The 27,929-nt window shown below is 42.9% G+C and overlaps 1 protein-coding gene across 5 annotated transcripts in view; it reads right to left on the bottom strand.

Annotated features, from left to right (window-relative positions):
- Positions 1 to 27,929, bottom strand: part of GPM6B (glycoprotein M6B) — a 154,833-nt gene that overhangs the window by 19,319 nt on the left and 107,585 nt on the right. For 2 of the 5 annotated variants that reach the window (XM_020894940.2, XM_020894941.2), the window contains exons 1-2: positions 23,579 to 23,945; positions 14,869 to 14,988 (exon numbers count right to left, since the gene is read on the bottom strand). The exons of 1 other annotated variant lie outside the window; for it this stretch is intronic. In XM_020894940.2, coding sequence (XP_020750599.1) covers positions 14,869 to 14,988; positions 23,579 to 23,639 — 181 coding nt within the window. In that variant the 5' untranslated portion in view covers positions 23,640 to 23,945. Of the gene's footprint in view, positions 1 to 14,868; positions 14,989 to 23,578; positions 23,946 to 27,929 lie in introns of those variants that run through there. 2 more of the 5 variants (XM_020894942.2, XM_020894944.2) reach the window with 2 other exon arrangements.

The following is a 27,929-nucleotide window of genomic DNA, read 5'->3' as shown; positions in this document are numbered from 1 at the left end:
AGATGGTGCCGAGTATCAGCAGAGCACCACGCCATGCAAAGTGGATGCCAGCTAAGCAAGAGCAATGCTTTTCTTGGATATTCCCATAAATCCACATGCTGAGTTTTCCCAAGCTTCAAACCAGCAATGACAACGCTGGTGAACATGAACCAGAAAAGGGCAAAGAAAGCATTTTTTTGATGACTGTGAACAACTCGTGGAAAAAACAAATCACTGCTAGGCTTTCTAGCGCATTTTACTAGTAATTCTCAGTGCCTCTCACCCGGCCCCCTGAACCTCCATTAGGTTAGTCAGGTCTTCGGCCTTCATTTAGCCAGTCTCTGCAGCTAAAGAGAATTTTCGGTTTTGATTCGCACAAAAACTCCAGTGTGCGTTAGTCTAAGATGGTTTAAATATAAACCCCACAGTAGGGAGAAAAAAAACAGGCCTCAATGCCTCTCCCTCTCAATGGCCATTTTGTCTCCGGCATCTCTAGAACCTTTTGTGCAGAACAACAGAAGAAAACTGGCTTTGTCCTCAGGCTTGCGGATGCCCGTTGCCATGGCTGGGAGCTCACAACGGCCCAGTCATCTGCCCCAAGTTGTCTGTGATCCTGGCTGCGGCTCTCATGCTGGCTCCCAGGAGGGCCAGCAGCAACAAGGCCTCAGATTCTTCCCCAGGGAATGAATGTCACACACACACACACCCTCAACTCACGACTCTTCTTGCCACTTTACTAACTCCTAATAATCCATCAAATTAAAAAGAAAAGAAGTAACCAAGGTTTGCAACTTTCAAACAACCAGCAGGAAAATGGAAGTGGAGAGAATCCTTAGTTAAGAGACATAAGATTGGACGGCAGGGCACCAAGGTCTCCCTGACTTAGTTCTCCACAGGGAGTGAGTGTGCCCACGTCGGGGACATGGGGTGACATCCGAAGATACCTGGGGTTGTAAGGACTGGTGGAGGGGATACTCCTGGCTCTAGTAGGTGGAAGCCAGGGATGCTGCTCAATATCTTGCAGGGCACAGGAGAGCCCCCCCAACAATTACACAACCCTAATGTCTGCAGCACCAAGGGGGAAGAGTCCTGAGACAATGCGTGCACACACGTGCTCCACAATGTTCACATCCCTGGTTTTCACCTGGAGACGATTCTGCCCCCAGGGGAGGTGTGGAGACACTGCGTCATCACAGCTGGGCAGGTGCCACTGGCAGGTAGCCGGTAGAAGTCAGCGATGCTGCTCAGCACTCCACAGTGTATAGGACGGTCCCTACCCCAAACACAACAAGAATGAGGCGGCACCAAGGGTCAAGGATGAGAAACCCCGCCCTCATGCTACCATATACCATCCTGGTCTGAGACACCAGCATGACTGACAAATTCTACAATTAAAAAGAAGCAAAAGAGCTGAAAATAACCTTACTTTGTTTAAAAAATATTACAGAAAAGAAGTTCACAAATTTTGCTGCCCAAGAGAATTACCTGGAGCACATGGGAAAGCCCTGATGTCCAGACTTTACCCCAGACCAAATTAAATCACAATTTCTGCAGGTGGGATTCAGGAATTAGAGGTTTTGCTTTTTTTTTCCCCCAGGTGACCTTAAGTTGGAGAACATGTGTTCCAGAGCAGACATCAGCCAACTGAGGCCTATGGGCTCAACTGGGCTCTCCACAGGGCCTGCGAACTCAGCATGCTTTTTTACATTTCGAAATGACTGTGAAAAAAACCCAAACTCAAAGAATAATCCTGCTTCGTGACACAAGTATATGGAATTCAAAGTTCTGTGTCCAGAAATAAAGTTTGACTGGAACACGGCCGAGCTCAATCCTTTCTGTACTGTATGTGGGTATTTTCAAGCTGCAAAGGCAGAGCTGAGTAGTTGCCAGATATTTACCCTCTGGCCTTTTACAGGAAAAGTTTGCAGCTTGCCCTTCAGGAGCACTGGTTCTCCACCTTTCATGTACACATCAATTTCCGGGGAAACTCCTTACAATGCAGGGTCTCTTTAGGCAAGTCTGGGCCATCGCTCCTCACTGAACCTCCTCACTGAACCACAAGGGCAGAAAAGAGGGGCTCTCCAAGGGGGTCGGTGCAGCCTTGAGAGACCCCAAGACTCCGGAGGTGCAGGAGGCCCAAACTGTCTTCATGATAGCACTAGACAGTACTGACTTTTCCCCACTGTGTTGACATTTCCACAGGAAACTGCCGATGGCTATATAGCACAAATCAGGCAGTGGCACCAAAGTGAAGGAATCAGCAGTTCATTCCTCACCACCACACACTCACAGGGAAAAAACAAGAGAGTTTCACTTTGATGTGGTTAAAAAAAATTTATCAACTGCAATAAATCTACACACCCTTTGGAAGATTCTGTATAATGAAATGAGGACACATCCAGGACTTCTGTAGCATGCCAGAGCACGATGCCAAGTTCAAGTGCGACTGAGTTTCAAGCTGAACTAGCATCTTGTTTTCTGGCGGACAGCTGTTTTTTTCTTTAAAGAATGACTAACACACTATAGTTATTAAGACTTGGGAAGAAGACAGATGGCCAACAGGCATATGAAACAATGCTCAACATCACTCACTAAACATCAGGGAAATGCAAATTAAACCACAATGAGATATCACCTCATACCTGTCAGAATACTATCCAAAAGACAACAAATAACAAGTATTGGCAAAGGTGTGGAGGAAAGGGAACCCCTGTGGGCCACTGTTCTCCATAGTGGCTGCACCAATTTACATTCCCACCAACAGTGTTTTCATGTTCTCTGGATAAATACCCAAAAGTAAAATAGCTTTGGTTATATTGGTAATTCTATTCTTAATTTCTGAGTAATCTCCACACTAATTTGATAAGATATATGCACCTCTGTTCACTGCAACATTATTTATAATAGCCAAGACATGGAAACAACCTATGCCCACTGATGGATAAATGGATAAAGATGATATAAAAACTACCATGCATGCATGCACGCTAAGTTGCTTCAGTTGTGTCTGACTCTTTGTGACCCTATGGACTGTAGCTCACCAGGCTCCTCTATCCATGGGATTCTCCAGGCAAGAATACTGGAGTGGGTTTCCATTTCCCCTGGTTCGATCCTGAACCCACATCTCTTATGTCTCCTGCCTTGGCAGGCAGGATTTTTACTACTAGCACCACCTGGGAAGCTCAAGAACTACCATACGATCCAGCAATCCCACGCCTGGGCATATATCCAGAGAAAACTGTAATTTGAAAAGACACATGCAACCCAATGTTCACTGCAGCACTATTTACAATAACCAAGACATGGAAGCAACTTCAATGCCCGTCAGCAGACGAATAGGTAAAGAAGATGTCGCCGTTCAGTTGCTAAGTCATGTCTGACTGTTTGCAACCCCACAGACTGCAGTACACCAGGCTTCCCTGTCCTTCACTATCTTGCAGAGTTTGCGCAAATTCATGTCCACTTAGTGGTACATATATACAATGGAATACTACTCAGCCATTAAAAAGAATGAAATAATGCCATCTGTAGCAACATGGATGGACCTAGAGATTATCATACTGAGTGAAGTCAGACAGAGGAGGACAAACATTGTTTATCACTTATAAGCAGAACCTAATTTTTAAAAATGATACAAATGAACTTATTTACAAAACAGAAACAGACTCACAGATTTTGAAAACAAACTTATGATTACCAAAGGGGAAAGAGGTGGGGGAGGGATAAATTAGGAGTTTGGGATTAACATATACACACTACTATATATAAAATGGATAACCAACGAAGGACCTACTGTACAGCATAGGGAACTGTACTCAATATTCTGTAATAACCTATATGGGAAAAAATGTGAAAAAGAATGAGTATATGTATAACTGAATCACTCTGCTGTACACCAGAAATTAACACATTATAAACCAACTATACTTCAATAATTTTTTTAAAAAGATGATATGATATATATCTTATGTGTATGTCTCATTGTGTGTGTGTACATTGTGTGTGTACACAATGGAATACTACTCAGCTATAAAAAAGAACAAAATCCTGCCATTTGCAACAACATGGATGGACCTTGAGGGCATTATGCTATATAGGGTAAGTCAGGTGGAGAAAGACAAATAGCATGTAATTTCACTCATATGTATAATCTTAAAAAAAAAAAAAAAAAAAACAATTCACAGATACAGAGAACAGATTAGTAGTTACCAGAGAGGAAGGGGGTCGGGAGTTGGGTGAAACGGGTGAGGGGGGGTCAACTGTTAGCTGGTGATGGATGGTAACTAGATTTTGTGGTGGTGATCACTCTGCAGTGTACACAGATGTTTTATACAGATGCTGAATTACAATACTATACCTGAAACATGATAAACACACAGACATATAGACTTGGTTATCTGGCACAAATTTTCTTTAAAATGATGTAAATGACCTTGTCAACTTCAAAGAAAATAAGCGACAGTATCTGTTGCCAATCAATTTTGGAAAACTTGCACCTGTGAAAGGCCCAGCTTCCCAGTACTTAGAAGACTTCTTAATGAAATCAGTGGTGATGTTAATAAAATGTGCCTTTTGGGATATGGTATAATAAAATGTGTCAATACTTGGAAGATTTGTACCAGCCAGAGAACCGGTATTTTCCAAGTGACCAATGAAGGATGTTACAAAATCATTCTCCAATACACACCAATCAGACTGCAAGGGAGAGCAATAGATTTTAATGGAAGGGAGTAGAAAAAGTTCACTAATACAGTTTCAGATTCCACATTATCAATAATATTTAAGAAATCACCATTTGCTGGATTTTGGTGTATTATCAAGGAAGAGTTCCACAAATACATGAAAAGGCCATTAAAATATTCCTCCCTTCTCCAACCACCTATCTGTGACAGACTGAGTTTTCTTCATACACTTCAGCAGAAACTAGATGTTCCAAGATGCCTGTGAGTGAATGCAGAGGCAGATGTAAAGATAGCTGTTGAATATTAAGTCAGATATTACAGAGATTTGAGAAAATGTAAAACAGTGCTACTCTTCTCACTCAAGCTTTGCCTTGTTTGGGAAGAGTTATCTTTCTCAAACATTATTTTTGTTACCAGGTTAATGGGTTTATTAGTAATATTTTAAATAAACAAGTTCATTATTTTTTAAAGGATAAAATATAATCTATTTCTGAGGTCAAATACTAATAAAGAACCTATAAAAATAAATTATATAACTTTTAACTTCTATGATGAAAATATTACTTAAGTAATATCTTAGTTATAATTTCTAATACAAAAATACCTAGAGATATAACCCACATGAGCAAAAGCTTTTGGGGAGGGTCTTCAATTATTTTTAAGAGAGTAAAGGGACTTAGCACCCCAAAGTCTGTAAACCCCAAATGGTAAACTGGTATGTACCATTAAGAAGGTATCATGAAAAAAAAAAAAGGTATCATGAAGTCAGTGGACATGGGAGCTTCCTGTTAAAGACCTAAGTAAGAAAACACCCACAAAGATAGGTTTCTTCCCAGTTCTCTTATGACCTTCTTAGAGTCATTGACATACAAGTCCAACTGTATAATGCCAAGAAAACTGAAACTATTTTTAATGATATAAAGAGAATTGTTTTTTGGGATATCCTTCTAAAACCTGGTCCTAAAATCTGTGAAATCAAAAATTTTCATTTTTGTGGCATGTTGTGAAACATCTCAAAATTGATGAGCCTCTCACATTTGCAATATGGCTTGGGCAGTAGAAGATAAGCAATCATAGAAAAGGAAAGCTATGTTCATGCAGTGAGAGTAAATAAAGTTAAGACACAGATGCTTGTTAGTCCCGTCCTTCACCTTCTGTGGGGACTGGCTTTGGTTTTCCTAAAGGCCATGTGTGTGCTCTTAGCCTAGTTAAGTGGGGAGCAAAGAACCAGGGAAATCTAGGCAAGCTGGGGATGCATGTGTGCTTGCTCAGTTGTGTCAGACTCTTTGGAAAGCTAGCTCTAAATCTAAATGACAGAGGTTTTAAAAGCACGGAGATCTGTAGGGTGTTCAGGAAATTTGAGGCGCCCCTGCAATACTAAGCTTTAGCAACACTCAACCTCCTCGACCATCTAGGTTACAGTGTCTATGTGTTGTTGAATTGCACTGAGTTCAGTGAGTGTCTATTGAATTGCTGCTATGTGCAAGGCACCATGCTGGGAGCTGCAGGGGTTTGGTTTGCTTTGGAGTCGGGTGAGGGACACGAACACAGCAGAAATATTCAAGTAGAATGAAGAGCGAAGTGACTCAGGGACATGGGGAGGGAGGTAGAGACATCTCCTTGGCTTAGTGTGGGGAGCTTAGGAAGGGGCGTGTGGGTGGCAGTGGTGTAGATAGGCCTTTAAGAACAGAAGGATCCTGTGGTTAGGACAGATTGACAAGCATGAGTGAAGAAGAACAGGACTGATGTGGTTAGGCGCCAGTAGGGAAAGTTGAGGGCATGTGGTGGAGTTTGTCAAGGGCATTGGGACAGTGTCAGGAGACAAGCTGGAGAGGCAGGCAGGGCCCTCCTGCGGGGAGGCCTCTGAGCCAGCCTGCAGCCCTGGGTGCTTCATTTTGCAGGCTGTAAGGAGAGAGGGAAGGTTTGTGAACAGGCAAGTGACATGATCTGAGGTGTGCTTTTAAGAGACTAATCTGGTGCTAGCGTGTAGGCTGAAATGCAGTGGGTGCAAACTAAACTCTTCCACTGTGGGTGGTGGCAGAATGGGTCTTTTTGAGTTTTATTCAAAGGGTGCAGGGTGTATTCAATGAAGGCAGGAAGGGTAAAAATCAGACAAAGCTTGGAGCTGTGAAGCAGTCAAAGTCACACAGCATTTTACAGGCATGGCTCAGTGAGAAAACACGAGAGAATATATGTGAACAAATTTTCTTAGGGGCCATTCCAGAAAATATCAACTCACCCAGAGATAGAGGACAAGTCAGTGGTTGTGTGGGAAGAAAGGGCTTACAAAGGGACCCGGGGGATTGGCAGACATGTCACCATCTTGCTTGTGATGCTCATTTCATGGGCACATACGTATGTCAGAGTTGATCCAACAGGTCACTCACTTTACATGTATGCAGGTTGTGCATATCGACTGTAACTCAAAAAGTTTTTAAAAATTACCTTCTTTTTCTTTTCCTTTTCCTTTCAAGATATGCTTCTTAAGTTCAATTTTTACAAAAGATGCTAGTAATGGTAAAAGGTTACAAGTCCCTTTTGGAAACTAAGGATTGGCAGCAAAAGTCAGGAGCCTTATCAATATATTGACCTGGGTGGTATGGGCTGGAGGGGGCAGGGAAGATATCCTACAGCTACAGAACCTATGGGCTAGTTGGTGACAGGAAAGTGTAGGGGCTACTGTCATTAAGGAAAGAAGCCAGTGCTTTAAGGAGACACATGATGCATTTCCATTTTGAAACGTTTATACAGCTTGCAACAGGTAGCCTTCTAAGACACCCCCGATGGTCCTCACCTCCTGATATTCATATGCTCCCCCAGAGTGTGGGCTAAACCTACTGACTAGCTTCCCTGATTATGTTTCAAAAAACTGACTTCCATCTTCCTAGCACTCTATCTTGCTGGCACACTCTATCACCCACTCTGTCTGATGAAGTCAGCCGCCATGTCATGAGGGAGATATGGAAAAGCCTACATGGCAAAGAATCAAGGGAGTCTCGGGCCAAGAGCTAGTGAGTAGCTGAGGCCCTCAGTTCCACAGCCTTTGAGGAACTGAGTCCCGACAACAACCACAAAAAATGATCTGGGAAGTGGATTCTTCCATGGTTGAGCCTTCAGATGAGACTGCAGCCCTGGCCAATGCTTTCAGTCACAGCCTTGTTAGAGACTCAGAGACAGCTAAGCAGAGTCCAGATTCCTGACCTACAGAAATTGAGATGATATATGTTGTTGTTCCTGACTATTGAGTGTAAGATTAATCTGTCATACAACAATAGATAACTAATACACAGCTTCAGCTCTGGTATATGCCTGCAGCTCTACAACAGAATCTTTAAAGCATTTTTTAAACACTGCGGTATTGTAAAGTGATTAGCCTCCAACTAATAAAAATAAATTTTAAAAAAATGCAATGACACAAAGATGCAATGACAATCTTAAAACATCAAGAGAAGTTTGCTTCAAATTCACTGTCTACTAGGGATGTGGTGATTTGGCTTTGGGCATCTTGATAGAAAAATTTATCTAAGTTGCCTTTCAATTTCAAGCTTATGCTGCCCTTCAGAAAGGTATTTTGACCTGAAACAATACTTTACCAAAGATGTTATCACGAGGAACTATTTTCTCCATTAAGATTTTGATCCTCCACATATATAGTAGTGGTGGTCAGATTTCAGTGTGGCTCTGAATTGCCTGGGGAGCTTATCAAAACATATCAAATTCTTGGGACCCACCCCGAAGGGGGAATCTGGGAATCTGAATGTTTAACCAGCATTCTTGGTGATTCTTTTACCTAACACAGAAAATAAAACTTGCTAAAGTACAACAAATGGAGTAATAGATGAAAACAGCCCATGGTATCTATTTAACAGGACTTGGTTTATTGTGGGAACACTCAGAAAAGGGCTCGTAAGAGGCCAAAGGGGCTGAGCATCCAGAAAGAGCCAAGGGGCCCTCTGAAGAAGGACTGAGCTTTAGTATAAAGCTTGTGAACAGCCGGTACCCCAGGGAACAAGGATTCTGGAGCCTAGAGAGAAGAAGGTGAGGGGTCTTGGGTGGAAATTTTAGGAAACTGAGTGACTAGCAAAATGTTTAGGTCTTGCCTACCATAAGTGACTGGATTTATAACAAGTGCTAAGAATACAATTACTCTAAGTCAGGGGTTGGCTTTTTTTTTTTTTTTATGGAAAGGGCCAGATAGTAACTCTTTTTGGCTTTGCAGAGCATATGGCCAAAACCACTCAATTTTGCTGTTTCTGCAGGAAAGCAGCCACAGACAATCTGTAAATGAATGGCCATAGGTGGTGCTAATAAAATTTCATTCACCAAAACACAGTTGTAATTTTTATGTGGTGAAACACAGTTGTGATCACCAGCCTGGTCTAAGCCAAGTCCTCACAGTTGTCTTAAGACCACAGAAAAGACCTGTTTTGCTCCTACTGGCCTGACATTTCACCACTAGTTACTCCTTGGGGTGAAAGCACTGACTCTGGAAGTTCCTAGATAAAACGCAAGCTGCTCTCCAAAGTCTCATCCAACCTAGATGACTCAGACTTCCAGAGCTTTCTGCTTCCCAGTGCACAAGCCATTTTACAAAAGCTTTTGATAGATCTAGAAACACATGGGTATGGGTATATGTGTGGCCTATTTGTGAGTGAACAGGACCCCCGAAAGGACACAGCTTGGGGAGGTAGGAAGACTAACCTCTAAAAGCAGACTTGAGCTGCTCCCCAATGTCTCCAGTTAGCTCTCTGTGGGCAGGCAAAAGAGTTCAAGACAAAATTAATTTTAATTAACTCAAACTGAAAACATACAACACGGGGGGATATTATAAAGGTAATGAAGATCAGATGTCACTGTTTCTAAGAGACTATAAATTGCTGCTTTGAATAATCCAAGTCAGTTTCTCTAAAACCAGATGCTGTACCTGACCGAAAGGCCCAGATAGACACTCAGTTCTGGCCGACCTGCTTTTCATCTCTGCTTTCTTTGTCTGCTCTGAGCTGAGGAATAGACACAAGACCAAAAGGCAAAGGGAGTTCTGCATGTCACAGACACAGTGGCAGCCACCGCTACATAATTGAGTGCTAAGCATATACCAACAGTATAGCTGATAAAAAGTTGAACATTTGTAAATGAAAAACTCTATGTACATGACTGACATAATAGCCTTTGGTAAATAAGTTATAAAATAGTTACCTTCCCTATACTGGCACACTTTTGGGTGAAAACTGCATGTAATTTGAAAATGGAATAAATAATCCACAGCAGAAAACAAAACACAAAGAACTCTTTAAAAACTCAGAAGCATTATGGCATGAACCTGGGCTAGAACATGCTTGTACTGTGTCCATTGCTCACCTGCATTTAACCTGAAACAACTTCAATCATAGGCAGCCATCAGACATACCCACTGGGGGCTTCCCCTGGCCACAGCAGGTAAACCGAGAATACTTCTCCAGCCAGACTCCGGGGAACAGTTGTCCTGCCCAACAAGCCATACAACACCATCAGACCCCGGGCTATAGTCCACGGACGACCAGCGATAGAGACCAAAGATGCACACAGAGAGATTATGGGTTCCCCACCTTGAAATACAGTTCAAGTGTTTTCAGAAAAGGCCTTACAACTACAGGTTAGGACAGTGTGACAAGACAGTCTAACACCAAATCCAGTAGCATTTCCCGGGACTCTCATATCCCAAGTGTCACTCTATAGAGTGGATCCACGACAAAGAAGTCCCAGACTAGGGGGCCAGAGGGAGAAAGGCTGGGGATCTCAAGGGGCCTGCCTTCTCAGGTCACACCTGGGCAGATAGGAGGAGTCCAGCAGTGTGACCTGATGCACAGTACTGAGCAAGCAGGAATGTTGGTATTTAGCCAAGTGTTGAGCAGGAAGTCCCCGTGTTGGGATTTCCATGGCTGCTCAGGAATCTTGGCCATGAAAATCCCAAAACAGGGGCTTCCTGCTCAACGCTCGGCCAAACACCAACATTCCTCATGCTCTCCCCATACCTTTGGTTCTAGTCCATATGTGAGAGGGTGATCTCTTTGGACTTCTGGAATTATCTACAGCCATCTGAGTCCAAGCATCAGGGCCATTAGGATTTGTGAGCTGGCCAGAAGGGGCTTCCCTGCTGGCTCAGTGGTAAAGAACCAGCCTGCCAATGCAGGAGATGTGGGTTCAATCCCTGGGTCGGGAAGATCCCCTGAAGGAGGGCATGGCAACCCACTCCAGTATTCTTGCCTGGGAAATCCCATGGACAGAGGAGCCTGGAGGGCTATAGTTCATAGGGTCGCAAAAGAGTTGGATATGACTTAGTGACTCATCCATGACAACAACAGGAGGGGAACTGGCGACTGCTAAAGGGAGTGGCTTTTGTACACCTTACCTGGTAGACTGAATGTGGAACTACACAGATTTACCAGTGTCTGAATAGTCACTCTTGGTCTTTTAGCTTACAGCTGTATTAGGTGACAGCACCTTACATGTCACTGGATTATATTCAAGAAGATGACAAGGGGCATTTGAGAACTTCTCCCAACTCCTATCAACTGCTTTCTCCTCAAGGAGACAAGCCGGTCCCATTTTCACTGCCCCATCCTCCACTCTCCACTCTTTTTTTTTTAATTTAAAAAAATTAATTTATTTTAATTGGAGGCTAATTACTTTACAATATTGTGGTGGTTTTTGCCATACATTGACATGAATCAGCCATGGGTGTACATGTGTCCCCCATCCTGAACCCCCCTCCCACCTCCCTCCCCATCCCATCCCTCTGGGTCATCCCAGTGCACTGGCCCTGAGTGCCCTGTCTCATGCATCGAACCTGGACTGGTGATCTATTTCACACATGGCAACAGACAGCCTTTATTCACCACAATTTTAAACAAAGAAATAAGAGGAGGCACATTTTTCAGACAAGTAGCTAAGAGAATCCAAGGTCACCAGCCTTTCAAACTCACCAGGACTCAGTGCATTAATGACTGGCAATTCTTACACCTACCTCCCCATAGAGAGAGACAGAAAGGAGAATGGACACTTGAAGCAATTCTCTTCCATCTTTTTGAAACCCAGCGATTTCTCAAACTTTTGAGGGTAAATCCACATCTTCAGTTCCTTCCTCTGTCTTCTCCCTTCTTGCTTTTGGGCCTTGTTCTCAATTAGTGCTTCTCGAACTGCATTATACCCAGGAATCATCTGGAAAGTTCTGAAAATGCAGACTCAGATTCAGCAGGCCTCAGGTTGGACCTGAGACTCTGCATTTGTAACAAGCTTTCAGGGCATGCTGATCCTGCTGGCCCACGGACTGCACATGGAAGAGAGGATCTGAATTCTCTCTGATGACACTGACTGAAGCCCGCGTGACAACCTGCAGTCGCCTGAACCATGCCCTACATGCTAAGCACAATATTCCATCGAACACAACTGAAGCCCAAAGGGCTCCTCATTTCCCAAGTGCCACTGCCTCAGGCCTAGGTCCCCAAGGCAGTGTCACCGGAGGTGGCCCTTGTGGCCACCCACCCTTTGATTTCCTGGAGGCCCAAAGAAGATGCGGATGCCACCTGGTCAAAGAAGTTAAACAATTTAAAAAGAAGAAAGAAGTACAGATGGTGAAGGATTCACCAGCCAAGTGCTAAAAATGTAACTCCACAGAGAAGTTTCACCCAAAAAGGAAGATGGGAAACGACTGAGGCAAAGGAAACTGGAAGCACCTTGAAGTCCCTCATGGGGAGTAAGCAGTTTGGGGAGAGGAGGTCTCTGCCACAGTGCCTGCATTTTCCTTTGGCAAAGATCTCCCCGTTGGTGTGGACCAAAACCTCTTCCCACTGTCTGTCCCCCACTGGAAAGAAACTGAGAATTCTGCAAAGGGGGAAAATAAAAGACACAAGAGCCATATGGAATCGTCTATTTTTTCCCTCACACCATCTGGTTTGGGATCTAAGCACAGAATGGCAACCGCGCTGATTGAGGAGACAGCAAAATCTCTGGGCCACTGGGAAGGCGACACCATGGCTAGGTTCTGTCCCTCCCTCTGAGGATTTTCTTTCTCCCCCTCTGACAAGAACTTGCTTGATCCTGGAATTCTCACCTGAAACATCACCAGCAATGTGATTAACTATTAGCGTTCTACAGTTTCTCATCATACCACTCCAGAATTCCCAAACCTCTGAAAAATAAGGTTGGTTTCTTTTTGGGGGTGGGGTGGGGGTGGAGTTCATCTGGCAGCCAAACCCGTTCTGCTCTGAATTCCCTTGATATCCAAAACTGACCTTGAATGGCCCAGAGGCTGTTCGCAGATGTCATTGACCTGAGTCCAGCGTTCCAGAAAGATCCATGTGTTGCACTTGAGGGGCGCACCTGGACCTTGCTGGGGACACGGCAAGTGCACACGGTATGTGCACCACATCACTTTTCAAAAGCCCCAACTCTTCTGAATTCTTAACTAAATTAAGAATTTAGCCCCAACCGTTACAGACAACGTGGAGAGCTTCTTGTCATGTTAACAAGTACTGCCCCTTCTCCTTCCCTCTCTGCCATTCAATTGTACATATTTTCCTTTTCAGGGCGGGGAGCAGGGGAGGCTTTTGAGCTAAGTTTACATAGAAAATTCACCTTTTTAAGTGTACAACCCAGTGTGGTTTTGAGTCAATTTATAGCGTGGTGTAACCATCACCACAATCTAATTTGAAAACAGCTCCATCACTCCATAAAAGATCCTTGTACCCTCAGCAGTCACTCCCCAATGCTGCCTCCCCCAGCCTCCAGCAAGCACTCAGCTACTTTCTGTCTCTCTGGATTTGCCATTTCTGGACATTTCATATCAGTGGAACCCTGCAGTATTTGCTCTCATGTGTCATCTTTGACTCAGCATCCTGTTTCTGAGACCCATCTGTGTTGCAGTGTGTAGTATGCACCCTTCATTCCCTCTCATCGCCACACAGTATTCCACTGTATGGATATATCATGCCTAATGGCAATTTTTTAAAATCAAGCTTCTAGAACCTTCCATCCTTCAAAGGCTCCAAGAGAACAAATGTCCGGTTGCATTTCTTGCTCACCTCTTCAAGCCAGCACTACACAGGCACACAGAGTTGGCGCCTAGCGGCCAGAGATGGAGTGAAAGAATTTGTCACTCAAGGCATAGAACTAAATCCAAAGGCAGATTTCGTGTTAATTAACCTGAAGCCACAATTCAGGTTTTAAGGGAAAAAAGTTTCAATTATTAAGTGAATGACAGGTGCTATGACTTTGTAACTCAGTGTAGGTCTTACATTGTACCTCCAGATCGCTCTTTCTAGACTTTCTAGACTTCGGTTCTATGCTGTCATTTCTGATTTATTCTTGCAGAAGTTAAGAAGACATTTTGGATGAACGATGCTATGGGTTCACACAGAATTCCAGCAACAACTTGAAGCCTAGTGTGTTTCTCTGACCCACCACCATCCCTTTCTATTCCCATTTTAAGTAACTTAAAACCACTGAGTCTTAGCTCTGTGTGGACTTCAGGGATGTGGAGGGTGGGTGTGCATATCGCTCAGGTTTCTCCCCTTCCAGGTCCCCACAAGGGCTGATGCACAGTTCACTCTGACTCAGCACTTAGATGTTTTGAGAGGCCAGTGTTCCTCTGAGCAAGGAGACTAGAGATTGGACCCCATGGACCTACCCGATGGGGTCAAGTACCCAAGTATATGATCCTCATTTCATGGGCTCTCAGTTTTCCTTCTCAAAGGTAACAGACTGATGTTAATAAATCAGAGGGCTGGAGAGCCATGTGGCCAGAGAGATGTTTGGGGCCACTGACAGCACTCTCAGAGCCCAGGCTCCTCAAATGTCCCAGCTCAGTTCTTGGACCCATGATAGGCACGTGTGACTGCCCCACCCCATTGGTGGTTCAAATATTAGACATTTCATGCTTAACCCCAAGGCACATCTCATTGTACCTTGCTCCCTTTGAGAAGAAGAGATGAGGGGGAAAAGAAAACAGGAAGGAGGGAGAAGAAAGAGGGGAAAGATGGGGTGGAATGGAGAGGAAGAGAGAAAAAGATGATGAAAACAATTTTAAAGGGCCACTTCCACCCCAGCCCCTGTGAACAAATGAATGCATCAAGCAAAACAGAAAACAGCACCAAACCAAAAGAGCTATCACAAATCATATTAAAGATAACAGTTGAGTTGCTATGCGAATGCACCCCGAGGCTGTATTTACCTGGACTGCTCAAGGGGTTAGCCCTGTCCCCCAGGGTTGGCACGGGACGGTACTGGTGGTTCTTTGAGCCTGGGTACATCCAGTGGTACCTGCCAATTTCCATTTCAGCTCTGCTGTTCACTGCCAATTTCAGGTGGCAAAGAGTCAGTGTCTCTATCTCCAGCAAAGATTCTACATCAGCATTTTAATGTATTCTTTTACCATATAATTACAGGAAACTACGAATACACAAAATATGCTATTGAACTGCAACCTTTCAGTACCATCTTATCAACTCAGCATGATATGCTGAGAACATTAGCATCTCCTCCTCCATTTTTGAATTTAAGTTGACGAAAAAAAAATCACCAATATTTTCTTTCTCTATTTTCTCCATCTCCTCCCAATCCTCCTCACCCCTTCGAATGCTCATGTTGGGCAGACACTGTTGATAAGGAAAAGCTGGCTTCTCACCATTGTGTTTTTTTTCTTTCTGTTCAGTTCACTTTCAGACCCACAGAGCACAATCATTGTTGTAGCTACTTAAGTGAATGTGAATCCAGGCTTGCTCTAATGGTAGCTAGTTCCAGACAATAACCCCATGGTCTGCTGAATCTAAGGTGACACTCCTGTCCTCCCAATGACATCGGCAGTATTCTCTGTCATCTCATCTCATCTAAGCTCAGGACTTCAGAGTCTAGAATGTTCCACATTAAATCTTGTTTCAGTGATCTCCCAGTGTCTTGACAGAGAAAGGGCTGTGGGCATTGGGCTTGAAGCACTGCTTCCTCACACACAAGGTGACAAGTGGCCTCCTGGGGACTCAAGTAGGTCCCAACTGGTAATCTGACTATATCTCGTACTTCTTAGGGAAGTGGACAGAAAACTATCTACCAACTTGCCTGACACAGAATCAGATGCTGGTAACTGTTAGCTGAATTACAACCTTGAAATCTCAAGAGACCATAAGGTCACTATGGCCAGTTTCTAGCTGAGAATCCTATCAAACCTAATGATGTGTTACAGCTTCTGGGGTGCCACAAATATTTAAGGATTAAACAAATGGTGCTGACATTGATGTGGGGGAATTATTCCATCAGAAGAGCACATTATAATGCCCCATCGGGCATCTTAGATCACTGAGGATAAGGACTAAGTAAACCATCACATGTAAGGCAAAAGAGCGAATGCCCTGAGCAGATCCACTGAACACCTCCCCAGCCATTATGAAACCCAACTCCGCTCTCCACAGTCTCTGAAAACTCTCGTGGTATTTCCACTTGGGAAGTGGAGATCTACATTTCTAGGTGGTGTTTTAGGGCAAATTTCTTTGGTTTTGTGATAAAGTAATGTTTTTTAGAGACATTTAAGGAGAGTTAAAGGCTTTTAAAGATATTTGAGAGGGGAAAAAGGATGTGAGGACAAGATCAGAACCGCATAATAGAAGTATTTTTACCGCTGCTGACTCTGTTGTTAAATGGAGATATGTGTTACAGTGTGTTGGGCACCACACAAAGCATGTTACACCTGTTCCCTCAGGAATTTTTTTTTTTAATGCAAAGTGTTAAAGTTTTTTTTTTTAACTATATGTAACAGACAAAACTACTTAAGTCAATACATTTTTAAGGAATGTCACATGCTCTGATTCTGCCAATCACTTTAGTCCTTCCAAGGTTTGAGTCGTAAGTTTCAAAACAGTCCTTTCAAAAAGAATTTCTGCTCAGTCCATGATTGTTATTCCAGTCAGTCCACAATTTCTTTAGTTGGGTTTCTTTGATCTCCAATAGAATACTGGACACACTTCAAAGTTTCCCACCTGGAATCATGGGGATCTGATTCCCTCAAGCAATTTATTTTAGGACCTTGTTTAGGGTCAGAAGAGATGGATCTGCCTTGGCTGTGAAATTTAGATGGCCTCTACACATGCATTAGGTTTAAATCAGATACCTTCCTAAGTGATCACAGCTTAGAACATTTGGGATATGCCAATACGCAAAATAAAAACAGTCTGACTGTTACCATTACCTCAATCATTTAAGATCAAGGTGTTTGTCACAACCATCCTATGAAGGAGGTACTATTATTCCTCTAGCTTTACAAATGAAGAAGCTAGGGGCAACTCAGAGTTAAGTTATTTGCCCATGATCACACAGCTGGAAGGGAGGAACCTGTGCGTAAATGTGGGTGATGTGACTCCAGAGGGCAGGTTATCCAACTGTGGCCTGTGCTGTCATTGTTTCTACTCTTTTGCTGAGGTCTGTCTGGAGGTAAGCTGTGCTTCTGTGCATCAAGACGTGTTTCAGATCCCAAGCTCCTGATGCTATTTCAGGGTTCTTAAAAGTTCTGAACTCTCAGCCTTTCCTGCATTTAGAGTTTTGGTTTACTCTTCAGGGGAGTTTCTCTCACACCATGGGTTGTGCTACTCTCCAAAAGCAGGGGCCGGTGGAAAGAACCAGGAGATCAAGTCATACTCCTGGTTAAAGTGGCTATAAGCCCTCTATGTCAGCCTCAAGCATGAGGATTCCCAGTAGCTCGATCACTTCTAAAGTTTTCATCCTCCTTTCAAAAAATTTCTCTCTCCAAGTCCAACACACAGCAGGTGCCCAATCCATGTCTGCTAGATAAATAGTTGGCTGAATGCAAGAGAATATCCTGGGACCCTGTGGCTCAAGCAATGGGTCTCTAGGTCCCCAACCCCACCCCCAACCACACTGACCTCACCCAAGGCAGGGTAGGCAATTCAGGAAATGTCAGTCAACAACTCATCCCTTCTCTGCCCTCATCTCCTCATGTGGGCAGTCAGACACAGGCTGCTTGGCAATGACAATGAAAAATCATGCGCTGCCCAACACTAATGTGTTTTCTGAGTAAAGCCTGGCGGCCATGCCCAAGACACTCAGTTCAACATTCTTCCTCTTCCTGCAGGTGTGGAGACAGGGTCAGTTAAGTGGGTGACAAGGCCTCTGGACAACAATTCATCTTTCCACGTGAAGGGAAAGAAAACCCTCTATTTTGTATCTCTGAGCCAAACTTAAAAGACAGTAAGTATCAAATTATAAAATTTCAAAGAACATAGGGTATGTTTTGTTTAAAAGAACAGGGGCCCAAAACCTAAAAGGGAGTCACGTGATCATGAGGGGAAGCCTCAGCTTGAGGAGTGTTTTAAAATGGCGTCCTTTCTGGACTGCCAGTTGTCAAGAAGTGGGGAAAACGTACAGATATAGGAAGATTTTGGCTTCTGTTCCTCAGTGGGAAGACTGCAAATGCTCCCCTTAGAGAGTAGAAGGGAGACGTGGGCAGGAGACCACTGGATATTCTCGAGGAAGCACAGAATACTATGACATCTCAGAAATGGTCTTGGTCAAGAAGTTTGATTGTGTTTTTCCATAAGGGGGAACTGAAAAACCCCAATGAACTTCTTGGCCAACTGCATGCTATTTATGGTTGAGGCTGAGGTGAGACACAGAACTGAGTGGTCATCACCAAAGATGGGCGTGACACAAACAATAGGGGGGCTGACGAAAGGAAATAAAAATAATGCTGTGGACACTTTCTCCCCATTGACTCAGATGCTGTGATTTAGGGATGGGGCTGGATAACCAAGCTGCAGGCTGGTGTGCTTTCTGCCATCTAGGAAATTATCACTGGAAGCAACTATATAACAAAGACTGAGCTTCCTAAAGAAAATAAAGAAATAAACCATACTCACTGGGCCAGGTCTCTGGAAGCTATGTCTGTCATTCTCTATACTTAAGTAGGATTTAAAATATTAAAGGATGCTATAACAACACTATAGGATATAGTAGGGGTCAGCCAGTGATGGCCACCTGGTTTTGCAAATGAAGTTTTACTGCAACACAGCCACACCTATGCACTTATCCACTATCTATGGCTGTTTCATGCTACCTGGAAGTGTTGAGGAGTTACAACCCTGTGTGGCCCACTGGGCCTAAATACTCTCAGGCCCATTACAGATCAAGTGCACTGATCCCTGATCTCAAAGATAGTCAGTAAGGAGTGAACAGACAAAAAAAAATTAATGCAATTCATCAAATGAGTCTACAAAATAGGAAAATATTTTATTTTCTCGATTATACTTTCTCTGGGCTGGCCAAGGATCAAAATTCTCCTCTTGGGCATCATCATCTGAGATTTAATCTGCCACCAGTCAGCAAGAGTATTGTTAAAAGCAAGATTATACTCTACAGAATGGTTCCCACAATGAGTTGGCACCTTCTGCTCCTATGACATGAGCTGACAGGGCAAAAGAAGGGAGATGCTTCAAAGGGGAACATTATTAAATGAATAAAGAAATGAACCAAAGAATGCACAACCAGGTACATTTGTGAAGGTGGGAGTATAGCCTCCCTCTCTTAAAAGCCACCTTCTTCCTCCGCCCCACAGCCATCCTCATTCCTGGCCAACCATCTCACATGGATGGACACTGGACCTCAAGGAGAAACAAGCAAGTGAGTATCTCAGAACAGGCCAATTTATCACCAGTCCCAGTGAGGGGAAACTTACATCATGGGGACACTGGTTACAATATGTGTTCTCAGATACAGCAAAGCTAGTAAGTCACATTATGAAGACTGTTTACATTGGCGTGTACTCCCAAATAACAGAGAGAGATGATGTTTTTTAACATTACAATCGGAATTCAAGATTTCCGCTCACTTCTAAGGAAGGTAAATCTCCATCTCCAGAAATGAGTTCGAATTCTTTGTCTAATGAATGAGCAAGACCAAATCTTTAAAAGGAAATGATCGTATCAAAGGAAGAGAGGTACCAACTGGCTTGCCGAGATCTTCTCCACATTTAAATTTTCTAAAAAAAAATAAATAAAAGCAAGCTGTATCATACCTACCACATATGTCCAGCACCATCTGGCCGGCCCTGCTTTTCTCAACAGTCTCATCCCCAGATACCCTCTCTTCAAATGTCCTCCTTGGCAGATCGTTATAGGAAGAAAACTGCACCTACAACTTTCTCCGTACCATATGTATGTAATCAAGTCAGAAAATGTCCATAAAAATCTCAACATTAAATAATTCCCAGATCACCAGGGTGAGTGTAACATGTTAAATGTGTCCCTCTGGGTTTTTAGCCTATGGGTCAGATATTCTAGAGGAATGTTTTCCTTCTCAAACAAAAACAATACAAATAAAATTTTTTTGGCCAAAAGTGCACATCTTTCACTCAATTTTTTTAAAAAATAAAAACCTAAGAAATTATATCTATTTGATTAAAAGTTTAAATGGATGTGTTCATTTTATAATTATATCAACCACTCACATTCATTTCTTATGTTGACTATGGCCTGCAATTTTACACATCATTCCTGATTTTCTACATTTTTCATTTTACGTGCTTAGAAATTTGACACCTGGAGTTCTGAAATGTAGTTGAGCAATGATTCAGAGGAGCTTAACTAGCCTGACTACAATTGCTTCAGTAGACTCCAATTTCCTACATGTAATAAAAAATAATTTTCCTAACAGATAATTAGGGGTTTTTTTTTCCATCCAATAGAGCAAGTGATTCAATTGTTTTTCTGCCCCTAGATTACACCCTCCCAGTGAGTCTAGATGCACTGGTTTTTCACAAATGAATTGACATCAAGTAATACTCCACAGAAATAAATAGAAACCTCACTCTCATCTCTTTATTATTGAGTCTCATGATCTAGTTGCTTTTATTCTGTCTTATTCATTTCCTCCACTTATTCCATTTCAATGAATCTGCTTAATGAATCCTCAACACTTTGATTTAATTTAATGCTTCCGATTTAAAAACTGTCATTGGTAATAATTTGGCTTTTTTTTTTTTTTTACATCCTTCTGAGAAAACCTCTTGCTTTCTGTAAAAATTCCTGAGTAAGGGCTAAATTACTTCTTGTGAATTGCAAGCATCCAGTAGGGTTCCGTGACAAAAGCTAGGAGATTGTTTCAAAGCACATATGCTTTCTTTTTTTTTTTTAAGGACTTGGAATATGTTTGTTTACAATAGGAACAAAGTCATTCTGATTGAGTTTAAAGAAACAGCTTTCTTTGTCCTGCTAAAACTCTGAGAAGTGACACTGTCTGGAAAAGTTGAGGTCAGTTTATAACAAATATTTAGTAAACATTATTAATAATTATCTGAAGCCATTAATCCACAAGCTACTGGGTTTTAGCCATTGGGCAATAATACTCCAAAATCAGAGATAAGTATCGCCTGTACCACCAACTATGAAAACAACTGGGAAAGGAAGAATAGAGGGGGAAAAATACATGTGCATAAAACACTCTGTGGGAAGTGACAAAATGTAGAGGATTCAATTTACTAAAATAAATCCTTTGGTGACAGGCTTAAAGGAAACCACCACCACCACCCCACCCCACCCCCCCCCCACAGATCCACCTGCTCAAGAATTATATAATGCATTCTCTGTGTCAAACTTGTAAATGTTAATTTCAATCAAGTGAACACTGATTTTATAAGTTTAAAATTCAATCTGAAGGAATCCTGGAGTGGCAAGCATGTCCAAACATGTTTATCATTTATGCCCCTGTATGAGACTTGGACGACAATGGGAGAGCAAACTGGGCACACTACAAAGACACACTCATGGAAGCTCTGACCCTGCCTGCTGGCAGATGAACTTGTTCATTTAAACCAAGCTCAGCATGTAGGCTGCCGTCCAGATCAACACTCCCGGTGGGTTAAGGGCAAGCGCGACCCCCGTTGCTGTGGTCAAAATCCAATCCCGGGCCCATGTTCTTACTCAAGTATAAACTATATGTGTGACCATATCTTGCAGTAACTTGGTACTTCTGGACTACTCAACAGCTAGCGTTTATCCATTTTGGTAATTTTTAAAGTTCCTCCAGAAATTATTTTTTGCTTCTAATTTTGTCTCTGAAACCCTTGCTAATGAGTTTTCATATACAGACTGCCAGGGATGGAGTAGCAGCTGTAGATTTTTGGTATTAAATAATAAATATTTAATGGATATGAATTAATAGCACTCCGGAAGATAAACAATGGTGAGAACCAGAGTCTGGTAGTAAGGATTCTACACTGGTTTTATGCCCTGTTCTTGCTTCTGTGGAGCCCAAAAGTGGTTTCAGCTGCATATTAATACAAAATGTGTTGTATCTATCTATTTTTGGGGAAAATTGCTACAACTGTGATTGGCTTCTTCACAACAATGCTGTTATTGCGTGATTACATCGCCCAAGCTTTGTCTCTAATTGTCATGGAAATCAATCTTTCAACTTTTATCTCAGTTCCTCAGCTTTACAAATATTCCCGCGAGTTTCCCTTACTGCTATTTGGTCACTCATATAAATGAACAAATGTATACATACAAGAAAAGGCAGGGGGATATAGGGGCTGGCTTTTGCTGTTGTTTGGGGGGGGGCAGTAGGTTTGCCGCAGCGATTAAGCTCAACTACCAATTGTAGAAATCTAAATGCTCTGTACTTAATTCCACCGAATTATCCATTTAAAAACGGTTCAAAAGGCACATTTTGTTCTCTGCATATTTTATCATACCTTGAAAAGCAATTAATTTTAAAAGTGAAATTGCTCAGTTTAGGGGAGAATGTTATTCAAGGACTGTTCTACCCAAGCATGCTGGCATGGTGAAATTCTCGAAATTGCTATTTTTGCAGATGCAAAATGGTTGACTATCAGGAATTTCAGAAGGATCAACCTACATAGTCTTATGTAAAACATACCTGTACCTCTATCTGGGAGACTGACTATTGTTTAGTGACTATTAGTGGATGTCAGGGTCAGGAGAAATAACCCTAGCATGGGGAGCTTTTGCTATAAGAGCCACTGCGGGTACCGAACGTGTTCTGGTGCCTTTAGGACAGTAACTTTGGGTGAAGGAGGTAAATTACAATGCAGTGAGATGCTCTTCACCTCACAGGGCCTGAGCTGATTCTGTGAGGTAGTGAACCTGAACCAGTCATTATCTAGGAAAAGAGAGATTAATGTTAGCCTCTATTTTCTGCCATCTTCCTACCACAAAACACTGACTTCTCCCCACAAAAGTCAAGATCAGGATGTGTTCTCAGATGCCCTTTGAAGAACAGGACCTGTGTGGCTTTTCCTGTCAGAGATCTCCAAGTCAGAAACAGCAAAACACCAACCCCCCCAACCTTCTTCCATCAGTACTAGCCCACAGAGCTGATGTTTTCTCTCTCAAGCTCCAACTGTAAATGGTTATTACACATCAGAGTTAGGGTCTGATACACAGAAATAGCAATCGTATTAAATACAAAAATTAGAGCATGTCCAAAATTACTACAGCATCAGCAGAACCAAAGCGTATTTTAATACGCGTGTCCCTCCAGCTTCCCCTCCGCATTACTAAAAGACAATGCATTCCATGTCCCCGGAATATAACTTGCAGAGCCTAGGATCTCAGTTAGGGCTCATTATAGTAATTACAACAGACAGTTTCCCCAACCCAGCTTCCCAAGGTGACAGATTGTAGACCTCCTTCCGTGCAATACCACGTTTGGGAGAAAGATTTGGACTGAAAAGAGGCTGCTCTCTATTCATTTAACACCAGCCTCTAAGAGAAAACCACCCCAAGAGCCAGACCAGGCCATCCGGATGGTTTCAGAGCCGATTTTTTTTTACACCAGACACAAATCCGGCTACCCCCTTCTAACCCCCACCGCCCACCCCCAGTGAAAAGCTTTAAACAGGCTCTTGTCAGAGCCCAGGGTACCTTTTCTTTCTTGGCTCTGTTCAGCATTTTCCTCCGCTGCAGTTTCCATGGCTGGCTTCATACCATCCACCAAAAATGCTTTGCCCGCTTCCCCCGACACCCACGTCTCCCCCTCCTCTTCCTTTTCTTTTGCTCTCCCCCTCCGCCTCTTATTTACACCCGGGTGATGGAGAGCTTCGGTTCTTCACTCCAGAAGATTACAGTCCCTTCCAAGATGCAAAAGTCTCCGGCGGCGTCAATCCCCCTCCGCCTACTGGTCCAGACAGACAGCTGCCAAGGGGCCGGCAGCCATACGTCACGGAGGATCCCGGTTATAACACCGCCACCCCTGCCCGCCGCTGCCCGAGTCCCCGATGCGACTCCCGGGACCCCCCTCCCCCCCGCCCCGAACCCCACAGATCGCGCTGCGCCTCTGGCTCGCCTGCCTACACGCGCGCTGCGGCTCCCTCCTTCCTCCTCGCCAACTGCACCCGATGAATGCTAATTAATTCTCCCAGGAAAGAACAGATTTGTGACATCAGAGCAGGGGCTGTGAGAGAGACGAGAGCCCCCTCCCACCACGTGACTCGGCACTCCGCCGGCCCCTGTGTTTCTGCAGAAAGCCTCGTTTCTTCCCACAAGGGAACTCTCGCCTTCCCCTGGGACCCCTGGACGGAGCACCAGTTCGTTTTATTTCCTTTACCCCTGACCCTAGACCCTAGGATCTAGTTAAAGGACTTGCCTGGGGTCTCCGTTTTCTTTTTCTTTCTTTAATATGTGTCTTTCCAGAAAAAGACAGAATGCCATATGACATCACTTATATGTGGAATGTAAAAAAACAAAAAAATGATACCAGTTAACATGTACAAAAGGAGACCCACGGATGGACAGAAGAAAGCAAACTTTCTGTTACCAAAGGCGAAAGGGGAGGGAAGGGGTAAATTAGGAGTTAGATTATACACACTACCATACAGGAAACAGATAAACAACAAGACCTTACTTGCTAGCACATGGAACTATACTCAGTATCTTGGAAGAATCGCCAACGGAAAGGAATCAGAAAAAGAACAGATATGCAATATGAATATCTTCTGAATTCCTGTTCTATACACCTGAAACTGTTAACAACACTGTAAATCAACCACACTTCAATTTTTTAAAATGTGTCTTTCACACAACTTCTAGCAAGCTAGCTAGACTGACTTGAACATATCAAAGAGGGGAGGAAAAGGACAGAAGGAGAAGGAGAGCCCAAACACCGATTTAACAACAGCAGCATAGCAATTCAGCCCCAGAATCCTTTTCCTGATCTATAGCTAACATATGAGATAGTAAGAGAAACTTCAGCTGAAACCTATTTCATAAAATAGCATCCATCTTTATTTTTAAAGGAGCATAATATGCTACAAGTATATCTGGCTGACAGTTTGCTGACTCCTTGGTTGAAAAATCAAACTAGAGTGGTTTTACCTCTTGGATGTGGTTATTTCTGTATGGAGCCTTAGTCCTTAGAATCCTGCATTCAGAGTCAAAAGGCTGTTTTCAAGGACATTCTAATTGTTCAGCAGAAAGGCTATTTTAAAAACAATGATTGTGACTACTGCTCTCACAAGTCTCCTTGCATCCTCAGGTACTATTGGACCAATGTTCTCAACCCATCTAAGCATATATATCAGAGTTATAAGCTATATGGTTCCAAACATCAGTAATTTCTGCACCATTTTTAAAATTTGTTTGACCTGCTCACCTTGACTGCTCCTACTCAAAAGATTTAGAGAAATTCAGTGTGACACCCTCGAAGTCCATCCATGGACGTTAAGTGAAGTGAGTCAGACTGAGAAAGACAGATACTGTACCATCTGATTTCCCTTATATGTGGAATCCAACAAACAAACCAAACCAAATAAGCAAAATCCAGACTCATAGATACAGAGACAAGACTGGTGGCTTCCAGAGGGGAGAGGGGTTTGAAGAGGAGGGAGAAATGGGTAAAGGAGATTAAGATTAACATTTCCAGTTATAACAATGAGTGAATCATGGGGATGTAACGTATAGTATGGGAAATACAGTCAATAATTTTGTATTAACTTTGTAAAGTGACAGACAGCAACTAGACATATTATGGTGAGCATTTTGCCATGTATGCAAACATTGAATCACTATGCTGTACACCTAAAATTAACATAATATTGTATGTCAGTTGTACCTCAATTAAAAAAAAATTCTAGAAATTCCAATCAAATACAGCCATGACCACTTATAAGTACAGGGTGAAGGGTTTCCTGATTCAGACAGTCTGCTAGTGGTTTGGGGGTGAACACATCTCAGAAGCAGACATAAAGACAGGTAGGAGGCCACCATCTCCTAAAAAATCCTGTCCCAAGTTTTGAAGGTCTGTTGCTCAACACTTAAAAACAAAAAAAGGTAAAAGATCCTGAATCAAAATCCTCTAACAACCTGAGCTTTTAATGCATTCATGTGAGATAATCCCTGAAGACTTCTACATTCAATGCCTCTGGCCCGGTTGAACCAGAAAAGATTTTAAAAACCAGTTTAGCTTGTTTCAACATTTTTCATTTTGTACATCTCATTTTCCACTTTCAGGCTTGTCTTCGGAGACCATGCCCACAATCAACTAGCCCCTTGAATTCCGGCCCCAGCCAACTTTATTGTCTCATGGTGGGGGGATTGAGAAGCATGGCAGCCTAAGATTTCAGACTTGCAAAAAGAAACACGGATGTGATGTAACCTGACAATGTGTCCACACAGGATAGTCTGCAAACATTTTTTAAAGATGGCTTAGGTGTATTCAGAGGGGAAGATGCCAAATGTTCTTTCGTGACAGGCTTGTTCTCCCTCAGCAGTTCAAGAGAGAATTAATACCAAAACAAAATTCAATTCAGCACAAAAGGGCACAATTGTGATTAGCTACATTATCAGGTTTTATTTAAAAAGTGCAATCATTCAATCAAAAGCAAAATCAGTCAATTATAGAAATGGCAGAATAGAATAATTTGGGGGGGAGTTATTACTTAAGAAGAGCGTTTTAAAATGTTGGTGGAAGTGGGCAGGCAGAATATAAAAGACATTCTAAATTTAGGGGCCACTCTAGTTCTGTATCAGAGTTACAGAAATCATAACCATTGGACAAAATATTTACAAATTTTCTGGTTGATAGTCTGATCTCTTTTTTACCTTGAAAAACTATAAATAGACTATGCATCACTTCTGCCTTATTCACAACTTTGTCATTTTCTTTTCATGAGACAATGAGTATGACAATTCTAGAAGTTACCATTGCACCACTTTCTAAGCAGCCTCAAATCCTCAGTGGTGTTTCTGACAAACCATGTGAATCAGAAGACACATAACAGAAAAGTTGTTCATAGCCAGAAAGAAAGTGGAGTATACATTGAGAACTTTTCTGAGGTTCACATCCATTTTTGGCCAGAAAAATGGACTATGTAGAATGAATAGGATACAAAATATCTCCAAGAGCTGAAAATTATTCTGAAGCCCATGCTTTAAGGCATTCTGGTGGCAGGTACAAATATTTCTGAAAGCAGAGTCAAAAATAGGAATAACAAGTATTGACATCAACTGGATACAGTAGATTGAACCATACAAGCTTCCTGATATTGACTAAAAGAACAGGAGTTTCTCATGGTTCAATCAGGTACACTGTAGGCTAATGGAATACAGAGAATCCTTCTAAACCAGGGGAATCCAATCTGATACAAGCACTATTGTATCCCAACAAAGGAGAGGAGGGCAAGGGGGGCGGGAAAGAGAACAGGGAAAAGCTTCACAGAACAGAGTTGGCTACTGCAATAAGGTTAAAAACCTACAGAGTTGTTGTGTTAGTCAGTTGTGTCCGACTCTTTGTGACCCCATGGACTGTAACCCGCCAGGCTCCTCTGTCCATGGAATTCTCCAGGCAAGTCGGTGGCCACCTCCTCTTCCAGGGTATCAACCCAATCCAGGGATCGAACCTGGGTCTCCTGTACTGCAGGCAGATTCTTTACTATTGAGCCACCAGGGATTCCCAGCCTGCAAGGTAGGTGGGCAAAAGACCGAGAGCAGGGAAGGGTGGGGCAGGGATAGATCAGTCCAGGAAGTGGTGAAAAGCATACACAAGGAGAAAGGGTATTTTCAAAGTGTTGGGGAGATGATTTTCTTGACAGAGGGGCCAGCACATAGAGTGTGGTAGTGGGGAGGGAAATGAGGCAGCTGAACCAGCAGAGTGGGATCCAGGGAGATTGAACATCTGCTAATCCTGGAGGCAGTGGGTAGAGATGGAAGGCTTGAGAGCAGATCTAACCCATGAGTTCTGAAGATCGCCCTGTTGGCAGGGGGAATGACAGCATGGCAC

This window comes from Odocoileus virginianus, unplaced genomic scaffold, assembly GCF_023699985.2.
Source record: "Odocoileus virginianus isolate 20LAN1187 ecotype Illinois unplaced genomic scaffold, Ovbor_1.2 Unplaced_Scaffold_6, whole genome shotgun sequence".
Taxonomy (NCBI): domain Eukaryota; kingdom Metazoa; phylum Chordata; class Mammalia; order Artiodactyla; family Cervidae; genus Odocoileus; species Odocoileus virginianus.
Note: the sequence above shows the minus strand (reverse complement) of the source record. Positions and strands in the feature narration are given on the sequence as shown.